A 21447-nucleotide genomic window follows, 5' to 3' on the forward strand; every position below is an offset into this window, starting at 1 on the left:
TTAGATTCCTCCTCTGCTTCGAGCAAACGACTGTTGGTCTCATGATCCGGGAACTATCGCGTTTTGAAATATGTTCGTTGCGACTACTCGAAGCAGCAGGCTAATGCACCTGCCGTTGATTCAAACGGGGAATCATCCGCTTCCTTCGACCGTTTGTTCGCTAATATGGCGCTGGCCGTTTATTCCTACGCCTATGTCTTCGATCACCGGATTCGTACATCGAGCATCGCGCAAAATTTCGACGTGTAAGATTCGAAACTCGGTCGAACGATAGTTTACCGTACCGTGGACGGAAAAACGGCGGTTGAGAACCGCTTTGACCACACGCACACTCCTCGGTGGCTCCAATTAAGCGGGCAACATTAATTTCAACCACCCGGTCCGACCCCGCGGTTATCTCCGTCTCTCCTGCACCCGTCGTTCGTTCTACCCTCTCCTTCTCCTCTTTGCTCGTTTCTCTTTCCGCCTTTGCCTGCGCGAGTACGCTCCTCGTTCCTCCGTTGCCCTCCTGCGCTCCGCTCGCTGCCACTCTCGTTCTTCCGCACGCACACACGCGATTCACCTTGCATTTTTGTCTTTGAGCTCCGCAGTTGATATTAAATCATCCCACAAGTAATAACAATATCGTTAATTATAGCGTAATTGAACGTAGTTCATCTCTGCAAACGTCTATAAACATCGATGGCTCGATGCAACGCGAACTATATTTGGTAACATGAAACATACGAGAATAAAATAATATTATTTTGGACAATACATTTGCACATTGCATCCTGTCAATTTCTGACGAATGATAAGTGAGCAGAAACCCAGTTAATTAATTTGAAGCATACAGATGTAAGAAATAGTAAATTGTTTATACGAGACCAAAACTTTGATTTTTGACGATTATAAACTACAGAACTTAAAATGTGTTTGAGTACTTACTTTCGCAATCTCGCTAGAAATCATGGATCCTATTGAAATTTATTTCCTTTAACATTTCAACTTGAGAATTAATTATTTTTCATTCACAGTGACGTGGGAGTCAAAGTGTTAACGCTAAAAACAGAGAAGCTAGGTTTTTTAATCATGAAGTATTTTGACAGCCCAGCGACCACGTGTATTTTATTCATCTTGTACCAGAGTTTTCTGTGTACCTTTATTATTGTTACATCTAACTTATATAAACAATAATTCCGTGCTGATAATAGTAAAAGTATAGCACAAGACTGCACGATCTTATTATGGAGCGTGTTCCATAATTCACCGGTACGAGATGTGCTCCATATTACGTACACGCACGCCTCAACAGGAAAGCAATAATTACACTAAAAAGAAACTAACTTTAACGTTTTTTTTTAGCATTTTTAAGCATCCTTTGTAACATAACCGATTTTCCAAAGTACTTCTATTTATAAAGAATTGTAACCGCGTAACTACAATGTAATTGCACTATGTTGTGACTACTATGCAAGAATACAGTAATGATTTTTAAAATGAACATCTTTCGTATAACCGAGGCGAAATTCGACACCAGCAGATGTCTTGCAGCTAGTGAGAGCGAATGTTCAACATACGAATCTCGTGTTCATTTTAAGAATCATTACTGTACCGTTTCCTATTTTACAATTTTATGAAATCGATCGCTTCGTATTCCGAACCGAAGCGTCGTAAAATCACATCAAGAATTACCCAACTAATTTTTCCCAACAAAGAAGCAGTCAATTCGAACAAAGAACGCAAAAACGCAGCGAGAGATTCAGGTGGAACAATAGTCGGTAGCTCCGGTATCGCCCGTTTCCCGAGCCTCGTTAAACGGAATCGTTTGAATGAAAGGACTTTAACGAGCGCAAAAACCGACGCGTCTTTTATGCCAATTTGTTCATGCGTTTTCTCACTTGTCTAACTCGACGTTTCGCGGGAAACGGTTCTGGAGGGGGGCAAGAAGAGCAAATTGTTCCCGACGCGCGTCGCGGAAAAAGCGTTTTCGCGAGCGTCCATTCCAGGTGTCTCTTCTTGCTGCGCTGCACGACCGAGAATCGTTTGTTGTTCCAACGAAACTTCTATATTTATCCATCGGTAAAACGTAAGCCCCCGTATTTGTTTCCATTCCCGTATTCGCCCCGTCACGTCTCATTCCGGTTTTCTGGCTCTTTTTCCGCGCGCGGTTCCGTCCCCGTTCGTTCCTTTTCCCTCCGCCTGTCTCCGGCTCTCCGCGATTTTCAGCGTGCACGGCTCGCTAATTCGTCCCGGCCGCGTCGAGCTTCTGTACACAACCAGAAGTGGTTTACTTTGCCGCTGGATCGACTTCCTCGCCACACGCTTCAAGAAACACGCGAGTGTCTCTTTCTCGAGGGGCTGACGATGTTATGGCAGCGGAAGAGGCCGCAGAGTGGCCGCGGTATTTTTGAGATCGCTGTCGCGCGCGCTACTCGGAGCCAGGCAAATTTTATTCGCGTCGAATTAGAAGCTTAGACTCGCTCCTAAAATACCGTTTGTAAGTAGCCCCGAATATCAAATTTATTTCATGTTTCGCAACAAACTAGGGCACGGAAAATAAAATGTAATGTATTAGGTATACAGTACATGTTTAAAACATTTTTCCATAAAAGAAGAGCACTCTACCTCAATATCATATCTTATAACAAATAAATAAATGTATATTTCACCAAGAATATTGGCCAAAAGTGAAAGAAATGGCTTTCATCCCTCACAAGAAGTGCCAAATATTATACATGTTTGCATTAAAAGAAATTCTCAAATGTTTTGAAAATGTAGAGAAATGAGAAAGAAAAATGATTATGGAGTCTATGTCATGTTTCCAGTTTCAATAATTTTACGTAATACAGATAGTAACACTGTACAGAACGGTATGTAAATGTACTGAATATTCCGTTATCGTATAGTTTTATTTTGTAAGCTTCAACGGAACTGCTACGAGTGAGGAGACGTGGCTTCCGGGCAAAGTGGATCATTAGACCTGCGTCAATTGCTTCGCCACCTTGTTCCCATTATCCATCCACATTAGGATACTTTTTACGATGTAATTTGGACTCACAAATGTGATTCAAAGGAGTAAATATGTGGAATATTGTTTCAAAATGATAGATTATCATAAAGATTTGAAAAATCGAATTGTATTTTAATGAAATACATTAAATACCGTTTACATTGCTTATCACAAACCAATTATCTAATTTAGATTGTCAGAATCTTTAACAGTATTTCATCGTCGTAATCGATATTAAATAAAATTACCAATTCGTCACGTATACTCGAATTAAGAATTTCGTAAAGAAAAGAAATACACTTTACTCTAATCCTTTATAAGTTCAGACGTATGGTATATTTTTGACAGATGGCTAGCCAATTCTTCTTGTTCTTATCAATCACTATCGAAAGGAATATCATACTTCCTTGTACAAGTGATAGAAACTGTAATTTGCGTACAGAGTTCCCCTCGGGACGCAAAAATTGGAGGGTCGAAAGAGAGAAGACGAAAGGAGACGGGGTGAAGTCGAAAGGGGGAATGTCACGTTAAGTTCCAAGACAGGATGACGTTTCTAATGCGAAACTGAGGAATTAGAACAGTCGCGCTGTCTAATGAGATACTAATTGCACCACATTCCCATAGTATTGATCTGACGGAGGATCAGATAAGCCAGCCTCTGGTTGAGGGAAAGTGCGCTCGATATATTTCGCGAGATTCGACGAAAACGCCGCGCGGTTGTGCCGTGGAATTGACCGTACTGAAAGATCTATGGATCTAGCGTCGCCGACAGATCGACGTCTGCGAAGCGAAACGTCTAGAATGTAATTACTTCGTACGCGTACACGTATACAAAGAGTGGTTTAATTCCGCGGGCGATTTTACTATCGGAAAATTAACGTCAATGTTAATTTCGCATTATATTAATCGTTTATGGTCTGACAGTAACAAATGTCTACATGATCCTTTAATCTCGATTATTCTTTTATCGTACAACACATTTCGAGCCTTCTTTTACTATTTTCACTCTCTCCTGGTCAATATTCCATAAATTCCTGCGGTTCTTTTCACCGTGCAATTTATTTTATTCTTTTTCGTAAGATTATACTTTCGTGTACATATGTCGTTGTGTTATTTTTCCCCTCTCTATTTATGGTGCCACATTTTCGTATCCAGTTGCAGATTTTATGTTTGAGTTTGATTATAAGATTAGAATTAAATTCTGATAATTTTCTGAATTTGTTTTTATTAAATGCAACGTTTCTTATACTCTGATCCCGTTTTTTAATATCGAGAATAAAGTATATAAATAACGTAAAAATAAATAAAAATATAACCTTTCTTCGTCGGTTATACAATAATATAAATCTTTATAAAAGGAGAATACTTTAATGGACGTTCAAAACTTCCCGCTTTCAATATTCGAAAATGGCCGCCCCGCGCAGAGGTGTTCCAAATAAAATGGCGGTTGGGCGCGAGTCAAGGATAAGTAAATGTATAGTTATTTCGTCAGAAAAGTCTTGAAATCGAAACACTTTTCCTTTTGAAAGATAAGTTTCTAATTTGCTCGTATTACTGATCAACTAGTGCCACTAATAGGATCGCCAGATTCGCGTGTAGCGCGATAAGTCGCGTCCGTTTCACGCGAGTCGGCGTCCGTGTAGACACATTAATGAAAACGTTCGAAAGAATCGCGCGAAACCATCTCGACTCAACCGTCGCTCTACTCATCGTGCTGGCCGCGTAATTACAGACAGATAACGCCAACGTTTTCCGACTAATAAAGGAACGGAGGGACGCGTGCGATCAAAAGAACGCCCCGCGTTAGGATAAAATCGTCCACATTGTAACCAAAAAGTGTGACTATGGCATTCTTAAAATAAATTAGAGATGCACTAACATTCTTACACCGTTACACTTCGATTAGTTTTCTAGTAAATAGTATTTAGCTTATATCTGAATAGTCTGTCGCTTAGGATACGCATAATTTCAGGTTGGGAATTCATTAGACGATACTACCACAGACAAGGTATGCTAATTCTAATGATCTCCTACAATAGTAAATGTATTTCATTGGAATTTATTTATGTAGTAGAGCTTATAGATACCTATAAAAAAGTATTAAACAGCATTTCCGTAGAATGTCAAACAAATTTATTAAAAATCAAAAACGAATTTTTGAAATGAACAAATTTTAAATCATTCTGAAAAAATTATTTTTAGTTGCAGGGACCATTTACAATCATTTTTGGTGGATACGCATACCACCGAAATCGTACGCACTTTCGAGAAAAAAATTCTTTACCGAAAATATAATGTCTGACTAGTGACGGTCTATTGCGCCGATTCTACTGATTTTTCTTTGCCTCGAACATCGTTCCAAATTGTGTGTTTGTTTATGGATAAAAATTCGTTAGATTCTTCTCCGTCGTTGGAATTATAGACTTCGATATTTATTAAATATTTGTGTTCAAACTTAATAAATTGTTGTTGAAAGAATAATAGAAATCTATCGTTTCGTTAACGTTTCGTATTCCAATCTATTTTATAATACAAAAAATATCTTTCCCTCTTACGATCTACCGTGTAATGAATCTCTTGAGTAAGAAATAATTTTAGCATCGCCTGATAACGTCTCATCGATTTTGTCGCGATGTTCTCGTGTTGCATCACATTTAATTATTTCATTATTTATAAACACTTCCTATTGCACCAAAGTTCTGTTACCATTTATATTACAATAACCTCTCGGTTGTCAGATTTAGTAGGGGCGAGAGAATTGCAAATCACAAATCTCACGAACGATTCATTTATTTTTCAATAAAAGCATGAATAGAAATTTCAAGAGATAATCGAATGGTTCATCACAATACTATTATAAATAAATGCTAGAAAAATTCACAATCCGATTTCGAAACCTTCTGCCCATCGTTCGAGCGTTTCCTTCTCTGGATCAAAGATCCACCGCCGGATTCAGCGAAGCGCGCAACTACGTTGGATCGTACGGCTGTTTAGCGCGAACATTGTTGCCCGTCGACGGTGATTTATGCTTAACGTGGAAAGGTTACTGAATATTGCTGCCCCCGGCGGCCATTATTTCCTTCGCGTTCCATATAGCGCGACGGGTCGCAAGAAAATCGCGGATTCGCGGAAACTCGATGGCGGACGAGCAGCGCGAACATTTGTAATTGTAAACACGGCTGAAACGATCGTACGACACGTGTAAACGTCAGGAACAAGCATAAGGACCGGTAACGAGGATCGATCGATTCGTAATTAACGCTCTGCGGCGGAATCGCATTTGTCGAACGGGGAAAAAGTGGACATCTTCGTGCTTGTTTCCCATTAAAATAGACAGCGGGGATAATTTCATTCGCGTCAATTATCATAATAACAGCTTGCAGATTACTCTCCTTACGCGGCTAACTACTCTAAATCCCTGCATTGGCTCGCACAAATGAATTAATCATTAAGCACCGCTTATTAAGGCTAGTTTTGTCTTTAAAAGGCCGCAATTACCTGGTAACAATTACCTGCGAAAAAAAAGTCGAGGCTTTTGTACACGAATCCATAAGGCGTTCGAGTTGCACCGCGCGAATTGCAGCCTCGATCGCTGTGTTAGTTTCACCATGTTTTATAGCGATTATCCTTAAGGAATGGCATTCCATGGAAAATGGTGAAAATCATTGAAACTGTTTGAATATCGTCGGTTTACACTGTTGAAATTTCTTTGCAAAGACTTCATATCGTAAGAAGAAATTATCGAGTAAAATCTATAGATATTTTGAATTTTTATAGTATTTATATTTTTATATTACATTTTTGAAGGAAATATACCATTCTTGATGTGCAAACAAATTTAATTTGTGATAAGAATCTTTCCTTTTTCTCTCTAGCTTTAATATTAATGCACTCGCAACTACTTGTTTCAACCTCATAATTTTGAGTTCCACTAACTTAATGGAGTGAACGTTCTGCAGGGGGAAATGAAAGAAAAAAGAGAGATTTAGTATATTATTCATCTTAATGAAGTTTTAATACAATGAAATGTTTAACATTGTATATATTTTGTACGTCTGGATCAAATTGCGCAGCAATTCCCATGGTAGATTAATCTAGTCTTAATGTGTACTTGTATCATTAAAATAACATACTATAATTAGTTCCAGCCACGCGTAATGATCACAAACACTTTCAGTTTACAAATTCAGGTTGCAAAACTAGAATATATATCGAGAAACAAAGTTACCACTCGCAAATTTCAGATTTTACACTGGATCTGAACAAACACAAAGTAGTAAATTACATTTATTAATACCTACTTGGTCATGATCTCTCTCTCGCGTGACAAGGATTCTGAAAATGTCTGAAAAGATTATGTTGTCACGTAAGAGAAGCGTAGTAAAGTACACGCAACAAAAGCGATATCATCGTTACACTATTATTTTTCATCTATTGCAACAGTAATTGCTATGCAAGTATATTTTGTACATATAGATACAATATTCTGATATTTCGAAATACTGAGTATTTCATGTTTTGCAATCTATCTCCAAATTAAAAATAATATCTTTATTTTTATAAAGTTGAAAGCAGGTTATTTTGATCCACACTTCATACAAAAGAAACTATTATTGTGGGGCATTTCAACACTCAAAAATCTACCATTGACAAATAAAGTGCTCTTTACTTTGAGAAAAAATTAGATCCAAAATAATGTCATTGATAGTAACTTTTGCTAGATAATACCTACGTATGAAAAATAACTAATATAATTCTAAAAGAATTCCGAGCGATCTTCATTGACAATTTGACGCGTAAACTGACCGTAGAATTGCATATAAATTTCAAAGGTCGTCGTACGTTCACCGGATCCTCGAATCTGTGTTGATTAAACCCCAGAGACCTAGACATCGTTAAAAACAACGTTTACGCTATCGTGGGAACAACGCGATAGTGGTGGACCGAACAGTTATTCATCGTTCACGGAGAGCCGTAATCGCTATCGATGACGGTTATTAATATCTGACTGGCTAACTCGAACTCCGTGATCGGCGATATCCGCATGATACGCATTATGATTTAAAGATCGAGCTTTCCATGGGACTCGAGTACCATTTATGATACTTGATCGCACGAAACAATAACAAAATTTCGATAATTGGATCCCGAGCTCGAGACAATGTAAGATTAAGTAATTGCAGTTTTACGCAGGGAAGGAAAACGTTTTAGTATCTTGATGTTTATCGAAAGGACAGAGAAAGGAACTTGATGCAATCCACGTTTCACGACGATCATAGATCGATCAAAATTAACAAAAAGCCCCAGTCTCGTTTAAACAGACTTGTATTAACATTTTTAGAACTGAAACGATTATAATTATATGAAACTCATAGTTGAAAAAGGGAGAAATAAAAATATAAGAAAATATTCTTAAGAAAATAAAAAATGTTTTGAAAAGGAAATAATCTGTGTAAATTTAAAACTTGTTGAAAAAGGTAAAAATAAAAACAGGTAAATATGATGTACTCAGAAAAAAATTTCTTATATAATTAAAAGAAATCAAATATTTCTATGAAAATAGAAAATGTTTTAAGAAGGAAATAATCTGTGTAAATTTAAAACTTGGTTTCCTAATTTTAGCCCAAAGTACCTGAAATGAATTATAATACAAGCATTGGAAGCAAGATATATTCGTATCCTATTGTGAACATTACAATAGAACAGGGAGGAAAAATTTGTTAAGGTTCGATCTCGATGATCGTGGCACGAGTTGCCTTGGCATCTTCTTTCGAAGATCTGACGATGAGATAGCAACTATATCGATATTGTATCGATCGACGATCGCCGCGATAACATCGCGGGTTAATGTAATAATTAATAACAACAATGACTGCGTCGTTTGGGTGCAACTGAAACCGTGTACAACATCGAACGCGTTACGCCGTGAATTACGGGTTCGCTACAGGCTGCAGATACTCTGGTTGTTCTCTTATCTGGTATCTTTGTTATCTCGCCACGGGAGCGATGGATATCGCGACTCTACGACGAAAGATCAACGGTCTGAATGCACGACCGCGGGCCAATCGATTTCAATGATACGATCTATTTTTAACGCGACCGCTATGTACCAGCGTGCACGATTAAACAGCCTTGTACGGTCGACAGACAGTGATAAGGGCGACCATTCTCGCTTGTTTATTAACCCTGTGATCCCTGAACTGCCATCTGTAACGGTCCCGAACGAGCAATTCTCAGTCGTTTTCTACCGTGATTTACTTCCAACAGATCAGATTTAAATTGTTATGATTGCTAATTGTTGCTCGGTGACTCGATACCCTCGAACAAAGGGGTGGAAGTTGTAAACATTTTTCTAGTAGCGAATTAAACCTCTTGATTCATCGCTTTGACTCATCGTTTGATCGTTGTTGCTATTAAAGTCAACATTGATATATTTATAACCATGTTTTCTATAGGCAATATTTAATATAACAGAAGTAGTAGAATGTTATAAAATATGGCTGAAAATGTAAAAGTGTTACACAGTCGGTGGAAAATATATTTAAACGTAACAAAATAATATTTTTGCACATGTATGTATTATGGAATAATATTTCGAGGCAATATCAGAATCTGAGTCTCTTTCAATAGTTCTGAAGACAAATTAACTCGAAGCAATTCAGAGTCTGACATCAATCTTTGCTAATTTTAAATTAATTACAACAAAATTACGAGTCTGTCAGTAATGTAAAAATTGAAAATAAAAGTTACTTTACCGGTATCATTAAATTGGTCATCTTCAATTATATGCACAAATAGATAGTTTTAGAATAATAAACAAAAGTGACACTTATAAAACTGGTGAATTTGCACGCAAGCATAAAAAATTCAAATGATTTATATAAGTGTCAAGGCCGCTACGCGTGGCTCCTCGTTAAGGGTTGGAGAACATTGTAAATTATTGTTCTTTGTAAGTTTCTTTCCTTTATTGACATCTGACACGTTCCTGGCGTAATCAATATATTCAAAATTTCGAGAGTTAATTACGTCCTTGTACAATACGTGTCACGAAGCAGAGACTTTCCCACGATTGGTGAACGCCATCGGGGCCCTCGAAATTCCTCCTGCGCCATCCGACGTGTCAACAAAACGCACGTGACGCTAAGTTCGCCCGAATTCTAGCTCGATACGTATTTAATCGCTCGCCTCATGGTTTAGGCGATCAGAAAAAGTCGTAAACACGTAAGGAGAAGGTTAGTCCGGAGGAAGAACCGGCTCTGACGAGGGAGCAGAACCGGGAATGAAGTCATTAATCGTCTTTTCGAGCAATATATTATTTGCAAATTTCCATTTCTCATTATTCTTAACATACGGCGCGTCGCGAGGCATCTGCCTACGGTTGAGAAACGGAATGGTTTCCACCGGTCGCGATCGGAATCGTTTTCGATGCAAATCGTTACGAGTGTCATTGGTTTCGCGTCGAAATTGACAGTCCCGGTACGTACGAAAATACGTAGGTATGTATGTATAATTACGCTGCGTGTCGGCCATTGCGTGAATTTTTAGTCTCGCGTGAGAAACTCGAGGACTCGAGTGGCCAAATTGTACGGAAAGCGGAATGTAGTTTTCTCTGTAAGTATGAAATTACTGCAACGAAATCGGTTCGATTACGAACCTTCGACCGACGAAGTGAAATCAAAATGACGCCCGTTTGGACCTTCGAATCCTCGAAATTATAAGTTTCGGTGTATCGTGCTTGAAATGATAATGCGTATTTACAACACGGCAGTTGCATACAATGTGAAATTAAGTATCACGAGGTTATTTGACATGTAAGAATACGAAAAAAGGGGTGAAATTTATCAGTGACGATTAAAGAGTTTCATACTTGTATATGGATTTATGTAAAGCAGCGACTGATTGACGCAAACAGTAATTCAAATTGATTTTAATGCGGTCAATTAAGTATTTACTTAGTCATTTCCGACCTTATATGCAAGACTTCTTCGATATTTAATTTTTAAGTAATACAGTAAAATAATTTGGATATTATATAAATCGAGGCAAAATGAGAGTGATTTATTAAATTGAAAACTATTTAATTAGTTGAACACAGTAGTGATAGTATTAAAAAACTAATAGTAGAGATTGATATCAATCACAGGATGTATGACGATGTGACCTTCAAATGACCTTGACTATTTCAAGGACTTGGGGACATTTGAAGGTCACGTTGTCATACATTATTAGATCTTGACGTTCAGTAATACGTGATTGGTTGAAATTAATAATTTTTTATATCGTATTGAAATGGGAGGATTGGTAATATGATTTAATAATAAATTTACAAATATGTAGAAATTGTAACAAGTCCATATGGAAGGAGATAAATTTCATCGATATTAGATAAGACTTTTAATAAAAATAATAAATATTCATACCTGAGTATGATCCTTAGGACCTTTTTCTTTTTTTGTCAAAGAATCATGTGTACCCAATGTCCTCCAAAGCCTCAACTGAAACACGATAAGTTTTCTCTCAGAAATTAAGTCCATAAGGTTTTATAGTTGTTATATTTATACTTCAGTTTTCAATGTGAAAACTAAAAAACTATCCTAGTCAACCATACCTATTTAAAAATCTAAATGGAATACACAGTAAAAGCTGCAGAAGAAGAAGAATGACAAATATATTTTCCTGTTCTATATATGGGAAAATTAAAAAAACTACCCTAGTCAAACCTACTTCATACCTATCTGAAAAACAAAAATAGAATACAGAATAAAAGCTGTAGTAGAAGAAGAATGACAAATATAATTTCTATTCCATATATGGAATCAAAAAGAAAATTCTTTCAAGTACGACTTAAATAGTCAATCTTTGAAACAGAAATTGAAAAACTATCCTAGTCAAACCTAATTCATACCTATCTAAAAAAAAACAAAAATAGAATACACAGCAAAATTTAGAGCAGTAGAAGAACGATAACAGTCAAACAATTTAGAATGACCATTCTAATCAAGCTCCACTAGTTAAAGCTCACATTTTAAAATACTCGTACTTTAACAGAGAGGCTCAGACACACGTCGCCTAATTTTGCATCGAGATTCAGCGCGCGGAGGCTCGTCAAAATCCAAGACAGCGTCCTCCCCGCGGCTTCGAACTCTCGGTTTCCTGTTAGAACGACCGCGTTGCATCGAATCTGTCCCGACCACTGCGTCGACGGGTGGTCCGGATAAAACTGGCAGAGGAGAGGGATGAAACGAAAGAAACGATCGACGTGGAGAGAGAGACAGGCAAGAACCGCGCCTTAATGGAAACGAGCTAACGACCCGTGGAAACGTAAACGCAGTCACGTACTCGCGGGTAACGATCGACGAGTGACCAATCAATGATCATTATTTATGGTTATGGGTATGGCTACAGGCCATGGCTACTTTTCGTACGATTCCGTAGGCCCCGAGAAACACCTTAACGAGTGGCCTGGAAAAATGTGAGCGGCGCTCGTAATCAGCGTGCGCGTAAAGTTGAACTCGCGGCGCCGATTCCGCTCGAACGTAGCCAGCTTGTCTCTCGCGGACTCCGGGTGGTTGTCCCACGGTCACACGGTGGCTCGTTACCCGCTCAAGCAACGTTATTGTCGTTCGGAACGCGGTGCTTTTTGTCCAGGAATTTCGATGGATCCCGAAGTCGTCCGCTTCTGTTCCCGGAGAAAGGCATCCGCGGCTATCTAAAAGCGATCGACCGTTGGTGAACCGTCTCTGCCCTTTTTAGGACATTACGATCGGCCCTTTCTGATACGGAAGTGGCAATTTCTCTTCGTCGTTCGACGCGTAATTACGTAATTACGTTCTGTAACCGTCTTCGCCAACGTTAGGATGTTCTGAGAAATATCGCGCGTTTCCAAACATTAGCGGGGAGGGGTTTTCAAAACGTCGATTTTTATCACATTCTCTCGAGGATTGTATCGACAAGGTTACGAGAGTCTCGAGAAGACGTGGGGGCGTTAAGGGGATGAAAAATCGAACGGTTTCTTCGAGATTCTTTTTACGAAAAATCTGCGAAGTCTCAATTTTCAGCATTTCTCATATTTTTAAGAATATGTAAAGAAAATTACTGGCTCATAGAAACCATGATACAACAATTCTAACATCTGCTATATTTTATACTAAAATATGTATGTAAATGAGAGACCGTTGTTTTATGTTGTTATGTATTTCCAATAGTAATGTCTAAATATCATGTTTTTATATATTACGATATTTAGGATATGTATTTTAACGTGATACTTTTGTAATTATGCAGTTATCAAGCAATTCTAGATCCGAAGAAAGAAATATTGTGATAAACTGTAAAATTTGAATTAAGTCTACGTGCACTTGTAATAGATGGTCGAGAATCAAAGTGGTTAAAATGTGCAACACTTTCGGGACCACTTTAATATGCCCGGAAATTGAACAGCGCCTTCTTTTCGATTTATAAACAGGAAGGACGGCGCGAATGCGCCAAGAATCGTAAATCATTATCGTCGTTACATTAATTGACGTTAGGGCCGATGCGAGAGGTGCGATAAGCCGTTCTTTTTACCGGCGTTTTGTCCGAAAGGCGAACGACGCACGCGAGAATGGATAATTGATTATTATTAATGAAATCCTTGTCAACAATCATGCTTTTTAACCGGTGTATTTTTTCTTTTTTGTTCTCAGGACGAAGTAAGTAACGACCCACGACAGTTAGAGGCTGTACAATCGAGAGAGACTGTGAGAGCTAGGCGAGACTAATGACGAAATGGCATCAGAGAACGTGAGCTTTTCCGAGGCCATTATTATACTTGCCCTTACTGTGGAATCGTCGACCGTTTCATTTCAGTAGATTGGTACAATGATCCACGCGCCTTACAAGATAATGATATTTTCATAACAACGATTCTTACCTCCACGGGAGTTTTTTATTAAACATTACAACGAAGAAGTGGAAAAAGCTTAAATAGACACGATGGGTTGTGATATAATCAGTTCAATTATTATTATACAAATGATGTGTTTTAATTGAACTGCATTAATTTCACCATTAAGTACCTTGTAAATAAATGTAAAAATTAGTTATTTTCTTTATACCTACGTAAACGTATAGGAAATTTGAATTATTTTACTATGTTTTGGAACAAAATGTCTAGTCAAACTTCTTTTACTTTTCTACAATAAAGAGCTACTGATTTATCTCAAGCAAATTTTTGTTTCCGAAAAATCTTGCTCTTATAAAATATTATTTTAATCAAAACTATTCGAAGTTAGTGTGCCAAAAATTACTTTACTTTTATAATATAAAATATACTCCTAACAATTTATTATTTTCGTTTAACGTGTTCGACCTTTATTGAAGCTATTTCAACGAAAGAGAAAAATATCGAGAAATTATCGAACACATATTTAGATCGGTCGAAACAGAAAATAAAAAAAATGTGTGTCGATAGCTTTAAAAGAACAGTCGAAATGATATACAATGTTTTTGATTCAAATTCAATTTTCATTCCTAATGATTTTACTTGATAAAAATAACAAATACATAAATTAAGTTTGCACAGTTTTAAGTGTCTTAAGACTATTAACTGTGGAAGGTTACGATCGTGGTATTAGTCACGCGAATGGCACTCGCTTCGCGCGTACCTAATTCCCCATTAGTGCCATTTTCCGCTGTCGGTCCTTCGGCCGTAGCTATTCGAAGCTGCAATGCCACATGGATTTCACCCATTAACTCAGAACACTAACGAACGTGAAACGTCGTGTTCTCCTAAGAGAAACGTCACTCTGTCGCTCTACAATACAATCGATTTTTCCCACGGTAATCTAAACGCTGGTAACAACGAAAGGTAAACTAATTCACCAACGAGAGGGAACTCTTCCATGAAAACGCTTAAATCTTACCTGCATTTTAATACTAAATCATTAAAGAATATATTAAGGTGCTTCGTTAGAATTGAACAAATATCATTTTTCATTTGCACCTGTTATTATTTTATTTTCATTTCTTTCTTGTTATTGCTGGTATTTAAATTTCTTCACTGAACTCTTAATGAGACTTTTAGGTATAGTATTACAATCGTATTTTCGTTTTTATAAAAGAAATATTTGTGGCAGTGGAAAACAAGTTATTTATTTCAATGAACGATAATACTATTTTAAAAAAAAATTAGATACAATTGTACGTTAATTGGCTCTATACAAATTTTAATTCAGGGATAGAAAATATTTTTTAAATATTTAAAAGCAAAGAATAAAATACAAAAATGGAGAAGCCAAGATTCTAGTGTAACGTGTGTTCCAAAGCTGAAAAAGTAAAATAGAAACAATTCCTTAAAAAAAAATAATTCAATTTCGAATAACCCCTATCCAAATAATTATTTTGAAATACCAAGTGATACGATTATAACAATGGGGGCTTTCCGTCATCCCTCTTTTCCACAACTAGATATCGACTGATACTTTAATAATCAAACAAATATTTGTATTTAGAGACATTAAAAATTCGTCGTGAGAATCTATTAGCTGTCACCGAGCAACATAAATCCTCGAAAGACGTTTCACTCGTTAGCAGGTCGCGTTTTCCGTTCGTTTCCGCGAAAACTCCACGCGGAACTGGATCCCGGTCGCGCGAAAAACAACGAGACGCGAATTACGTTAAAATGTGGGTTACTGGAGCTCCAGGCTCGCGATATTAACCGTGGAAACGTTTGGACGAAGGATACGAGCGATTCCCTCGTCCCGGATAACGAGGATCGGACTCGTCCGCCAGCCTTAAAACTGTCAATCCGCGGGATCGAGCTTACTCGTAATTCTCGTGAATCGAGAATGACTGGAAGATGTCGGGGAGGCCGGTCGGTCGGCCGTGTCGACACGCTTAGCCTCGTTTGTCCCGCGTAATGGCCGCAGTCATAACTCAACAGCGACTCGAGTCGAGCCTAGGCGGACTCGAGTCGTTTCTGCTTGCTCCGCGCGACTCTTACACGGGACCGAACCGCTTCAGATAGATCAGATTCACGGAAACGATGGGTCGATCTCGCGAACGATCGATGCCACCGGCGAGTCGAGAGGCGATATCGGTTTCGATCGTTCCAGTAGCTTCTATGAGAACGCGCCTTTTCATTCGGTCCTCGAGCTCGCGTGCAGAACCACTGTCGAAACCATGGGGATCGAATGACGAGTCCCGTACAGCGCGGAATGTTACCGGGAATATTGTTGCGACGGTGCAATGTTGCATAGCACGCGTTTGGAAACGGTTTAGACATCTCCTGGTAATAATATTATGTTAGCGAATGGTATTGCAACTCTCGATACTTCACAATAACATGGTCCTTTGTGTCAATATTTTGCAAGACATTGTTTCTTGAGGACGATTGTACTTTCTTAAAGATTTTTTACTAACATTTGAGACAACTGTGACGGCCCTGAAGTTACCTGAAGAAAATAAATATTGTTAAGTGATAATTGTTTCAATTGTGTCGAAATCCTATCGTTGAAATACTAGCTTGAAGATTCAATTTGCAGGAGAGTGACTCCTTTCATCCTTATAATTGCGTCGCAAGTCGTGTCGTTCGGATGAAAGGCCGTTGCAGAGACTTAGCACGAAGACGCTAATCAATTGTTAATCGATCCCATCGGTCTCACAAGGAACCATCGCGAACGGTCCGGCTTCGATTTTGATGAAACTTTGTACACTTATAAAGCAGCCAAAAATAATCGACACGTATTTTTTTTTAGCTGCGGTAACTCGAGTTTAAGGGGTGAAACCACATCTTGAAGTTTTGGCTCGAAACGGCTATCTCGAAAACAGAAAGAGATACAAAAAAATTGTTAATGGGCGAGGTTAATGGTTTCTTATGTACAATAACATGGTGTTAAAAAATTAAAAAAAATACAATTTGTTTATAACAAAAAAAAATTTATTAACTTAATTTTTCATTTTATTGAAATTTTCATAATGACAAAAAATGACGAGCATTTTATTCCAAATCCATTGGTATGCGATTTTTTAAAATTGCCTCTTACAGTTTTGCAGATTTTGATGATTTACATCTTGCGCGCACATTCATTATGGTAGTAGCCGTTCTAACTTTGATTTTAATGAAGCACTGTAGGCTTGCACTAAATTATACAGTAATAAGTAGCGAGTAATAATAACAGTAACAAGTTTCTTAACAGCAACGAAAGGATTAATTATTTTTATTGCCCACCTATGACATCGTGGCAAAGGTGGAGCGATTTATAAATTATAAATATATGCAGTGTGTATAACAATTATTCTATATAGTTCCGACAATAGTGGTACTCGTCGAAAAAATGTTTGAAACATAAAGATTTCTTACACCATGCGCATTTAATTATTGCCACGTCACCGCAAATATGACATGTTGGCTCATTTTCAACGAATAGCAGTACTCAACAGGATTCTGGAATGCATTTGGCTTTTCATCTATATATCCGGATTTATACCAGGAGTATTTAAGAAAATTTTGGAACCTTGGCGATGAAAATTGATTGTGGACCAGAGATTGAAGTTTAATTATATTATTCCTAGCGTGGAGATTAATGTCGTGATTTAAAACGAGAACTATATCGGAAAATCGGTGGACGAAATTTTTCCAAGTGCGGAAACCGTAAACATCCAGTGGTTGAACATACTTTGTTCCACCTTTTGGTATTATAAAAAGTTTTACATTTTTACCCTCGGGAGTAACTTCGTTCACCGTCTTCTTACAGTGACCACTCCAGGAATCAAGAATTAGAACTGTTGCGGCCCCAGTATTTGCGAAGTAAATCTCTCTTAACCAGGTTTTGAAATAGTCCGTAGTTAATTTGCCTGACTTTAAAGCTACAAGATATACATTGTCAGGGCGAAATAAATGTTGTTCCACAATCGGCCCGAAATGTCCTGTACTCTCTTTCAGTACAATAAATAATGGTGACAGTAATTGTCCATCAGCTGAAATGGTTGGCTGGATGGTATAACTATGAGTGGTGGATGACACTGATTGAACACCTCCTTCTACGATTTTTATACCTTCTTCAGCCAAAGTGCGCCCTGAATGTAATTCCAAATTAAAACCACTTTGATCGGAATTGTAAACATTGTGTGGTTCATTTCGGGCTATATATGATTTTACTTCATTCACGAATGCGCTGCATTGCAAATGAATATCGTCTTCTCGATTTACCATATTTGTGGTTACAAATCTGGTAATTTTTCTGGACACTAATCTAAACATCTTTTTAAAAGTATATAGCCAAGTATATCCGGCTTTAAATGTTTGTAAATTTTCTATGTCCCTCGCTTGTAAAGCCCATCGCCGTAGATCTACTTCATGCACAATTACTCTTAACTGCCGAGCTTCCATAAATTTATTAAATGTATACTCTGCAATACGTTTTATCTTTTCCTTTTTTGTGCCACCCTGTTCAACTTGTAAAGCCCATTTACGAAGCATTCTTTCGGATTTCACGTGACGGAATTTGGAACGTACGGTGTCTAATTTTAATCGCTTCGACTTCCCGCTGTTCCAGTACGCCACAGCTTTCCTTTTATATTCGAATGGGATGTATTCCTTATTCGAATGACATACAACGTCTTGTTCGTATATGTTTGGAATATTCTTCGACACTTCTTACAATTAAATCGAATAATACATCCCTTAAATTTTCTTCTGCTCTATTAATTGGCGTGGGTCCCTGGTTCCACTCAACAAACGCAGCAGACAGTAAAGTTATTACATTAATAGGATTAATATTTACCATCTTTCCGAATACAGTAAAAGCTGGATATATGCAACAAAAGATTGGCTGGATAAGTGCAACGTTTAAATGCCCAGAATCGGCACCTCGGCTGTATGGATAACCAACAATGTTCTACACGCTTATAAAGAGCTAATTGCAATATATATATATATATATATATATATATATATCCAAGTTCTCCCACTTATCTACCAACAAATATTATTTTCACATGACAAGGGCAATCAATTTAATTAACTTTACGATATGTCACGTTATCAAAAGGTATAATACAAACTCCATTTCAATATACCCATTTTATCATGTTTATTACAAAAACCGTCTCGATTTTAAAGAATGTTAATAACAACAGAGATACAGATGCACATACTAATCTCATTTGACACGTATTTTTATTATACAAATTACACAGAATGCTTTCACAACAGTGAAGATTTAGATAACGTGCGTAAACTGCATGATAGGCGAGCCGCAGAAATGACAATATTTATTTATTCAATTTGTATTTTAAAGCAAGTACATCATGAGAATAATAAGTGTATCTTTATCTCCTGGTATACACACTGTATGTATTTATAATTTATAAATCGCTCCCCCTTTGCCACAATGTCATAGGTGGGCATAAAAAAAAATCTTTTCATTGCTGTTAAGAAACTTGTTACTGTTATTGTTACTTATTACTTGTTACTGTATAATTTAGTGCAAGCCTACAGTGCTTCATTAAAATCAAAGTTAGAACGGCTACTACCATAATGGATGTGCGCGCAAGATGTAAATCATCAAAATCTGCAAAACTGTAGGAGGCAATTTTAAAAAATCGCATACCAATGGATTTGGAATAAAATGCTCGTCATTTTTTGTCATTATGAAAATTTCAATAAAATGAAAAATTAAGTTAATAAATTTCTTTTTGTTATAACCAAATTGTATATTTTTAAATTTTTTAACACCATGTTATTGTACATAAGAAACCATCAACCTCGCCCATTAACAATTTTCTTGTATGTCTTTCCGTTTTCGAGATAGCTATTTCGAGCCAAAACTTCAAGAGGTGGTTTCACCCCATAAACTCAAGTTACCGCAGCTAAAAAAAAATACGTGTCGATTATTTTTGGCTGCTTTATAAGTGTACAAAGTTTCATCAAAATCGAAGCCGGACCGTTCGCGATGGTTCCTTGTCAGTCGAACTAAACGCTATTAATCGCATTCGCTACCGGCCTCTACGGGGATAATTTGCTTATTTCGACACGCGTCAACCCGTTCACCGATTTCCTGAAGTGTAAAAGTCACGAATGGCTTTCCCGTTCTCCCGCAGAGAGAGCGTATTTCATTACGCGCGTTTTCTTCCACACGGGAGTCCAACGTGGCCAATATTTTAATAGAAGCTTGCGAACGAGCTCGTCCCTACATAACATTTCGAGACTGCGTTCGTTGTAGCGCTTACGTGGCTAATCGGTAGAAATTGAACAGCGTCGAGCGTGCAATGGCTCGACTTTCTTCCCTTTTATTGTCGAACGCCTATCAGGCGCCATTTTTCTTTTCTTCAAATTAGTCAAACTCGTCGGATTTCTTAAGGGTGGTTTTATATTTAAATGTCGTGAGACGAGGGATAGTTAAAGAAAATACTATTCAACTTATGGTTCATAAAATTTTGACAAAATATCGAAAAAATGTTAACAGATTACTAAAGCTAAAAAATGCTGCTACGATAAAATGAGAAAAGAAACTCTCTTGGAACATGGATCCTTGAAGCTCCGAAAGAATTTTCCCGCGTTATGGTTGCCACTGGACTTGTACGCGAAAGGTATAATTTCATTAACCGTGATTTAGAGAAACGACCATCTCGGTGGTAATTGAAAACAATAATGAAACTCGCGGCACGAGAACCCGATGGCCGTTAATTAGAATTGATAATTGCGCTCGACGTTCGCGACACGGTACGCGTACGGTGTAGAGACAACCTTCCAATCGGAGGAATTGAGAAATTGTTTCTCTGGAACGTTGTTCAGGCCGGCGATGAATTTTTCCTATCCCTTAATTGATTTCTGTAAGAAAAGTGTTAAAGAAATCCGAAGGCCTTGGACGACTGGACGTTTCGAGTATTACTCGACGACCTGGATAGCTCAATTCATCCACGCAGACTGCTTCTTTCCTAACGTTTCTGCGTCTACAAAGGTCTTATACCAAATCAAATACTCTAGATAGAACTGTAACGTGTGCTTCGAAGAATTAGGAAACTAATTGTGATCTTTTCTACGATCTACAGTCTATTGACTTTATTGTTTACACACTCGTTCAAGCCAAGTTGTGTTTATATTATCCATCTTCGCAAATAATCAAAACCCAGCAAATACTAATGGAAAGATAATAGGAAAGGTTTAGGTTCAGAATGTCGAAACAGTGGTAGATGTCAGAAAAGATCTTTCGATCGAGTTGAATTTAAACTTGGACTATGCAATTTAAAGATAAAACCATGTGGGCGAGATATAGAAAAGCAGATCAGTCTTTGTGAGACTAATGTTTCAGACATTGCAACATTTACAGAATAGGTGCCCTTATTAACCCTTTGCAAGTAATTAGGCTATACAGGATGTTCGGCCACCTCTAGCAAAAATTTTAATGAGCGATAGTAGAGGCCAAAATAAGACAAAAATCAAGAATACTAATTTGTTGGTGGAAGCTTCGTTG

The 21447-nt window shown here is 37.6% G+C and overlaps 1 protein-coding gene across 1 annotated transcript in view; it reads left to right on the forward strand.

Moving 5' to 3' along the window:
- The window catches only part of LOC122401231 (segmentation polarity homeobox protein engrailed-like), a 136101-nt gene that overhangs the window by 102490 nt on the left and 12164 nt on the right, over nucleotides 1–21447 (forward strand). Inside the window, exon 2 of the mRNA XM_043403228.1 lies at nucleotides 13678–13683. Within this exon, the coding sequence (XP_043259163.1) occupies nucleotides 13678–13683 (6 nt within the window). The remainder of the gene's footprint in view (nucleotides 1–13677; nucleotides 13684–21447) is intronic.

Source organism: Colletes gigas, unplaced genomic scaffold (assembly GCF_013123115.1).
Source record: "Colletes gigas isolate AHSC1104 unplaced genomic scaffold, ASM1312311v1 Colletes_gigas_Sc00023, whole genome shotgun sequence".
NCBI classification, from domain to species: domain Eukaryota; kingdom Metazoa; phylum Arthropoda; class Insecta; order Hymenoptera; family Colletidae; genus Colletes; species Colletes gigas.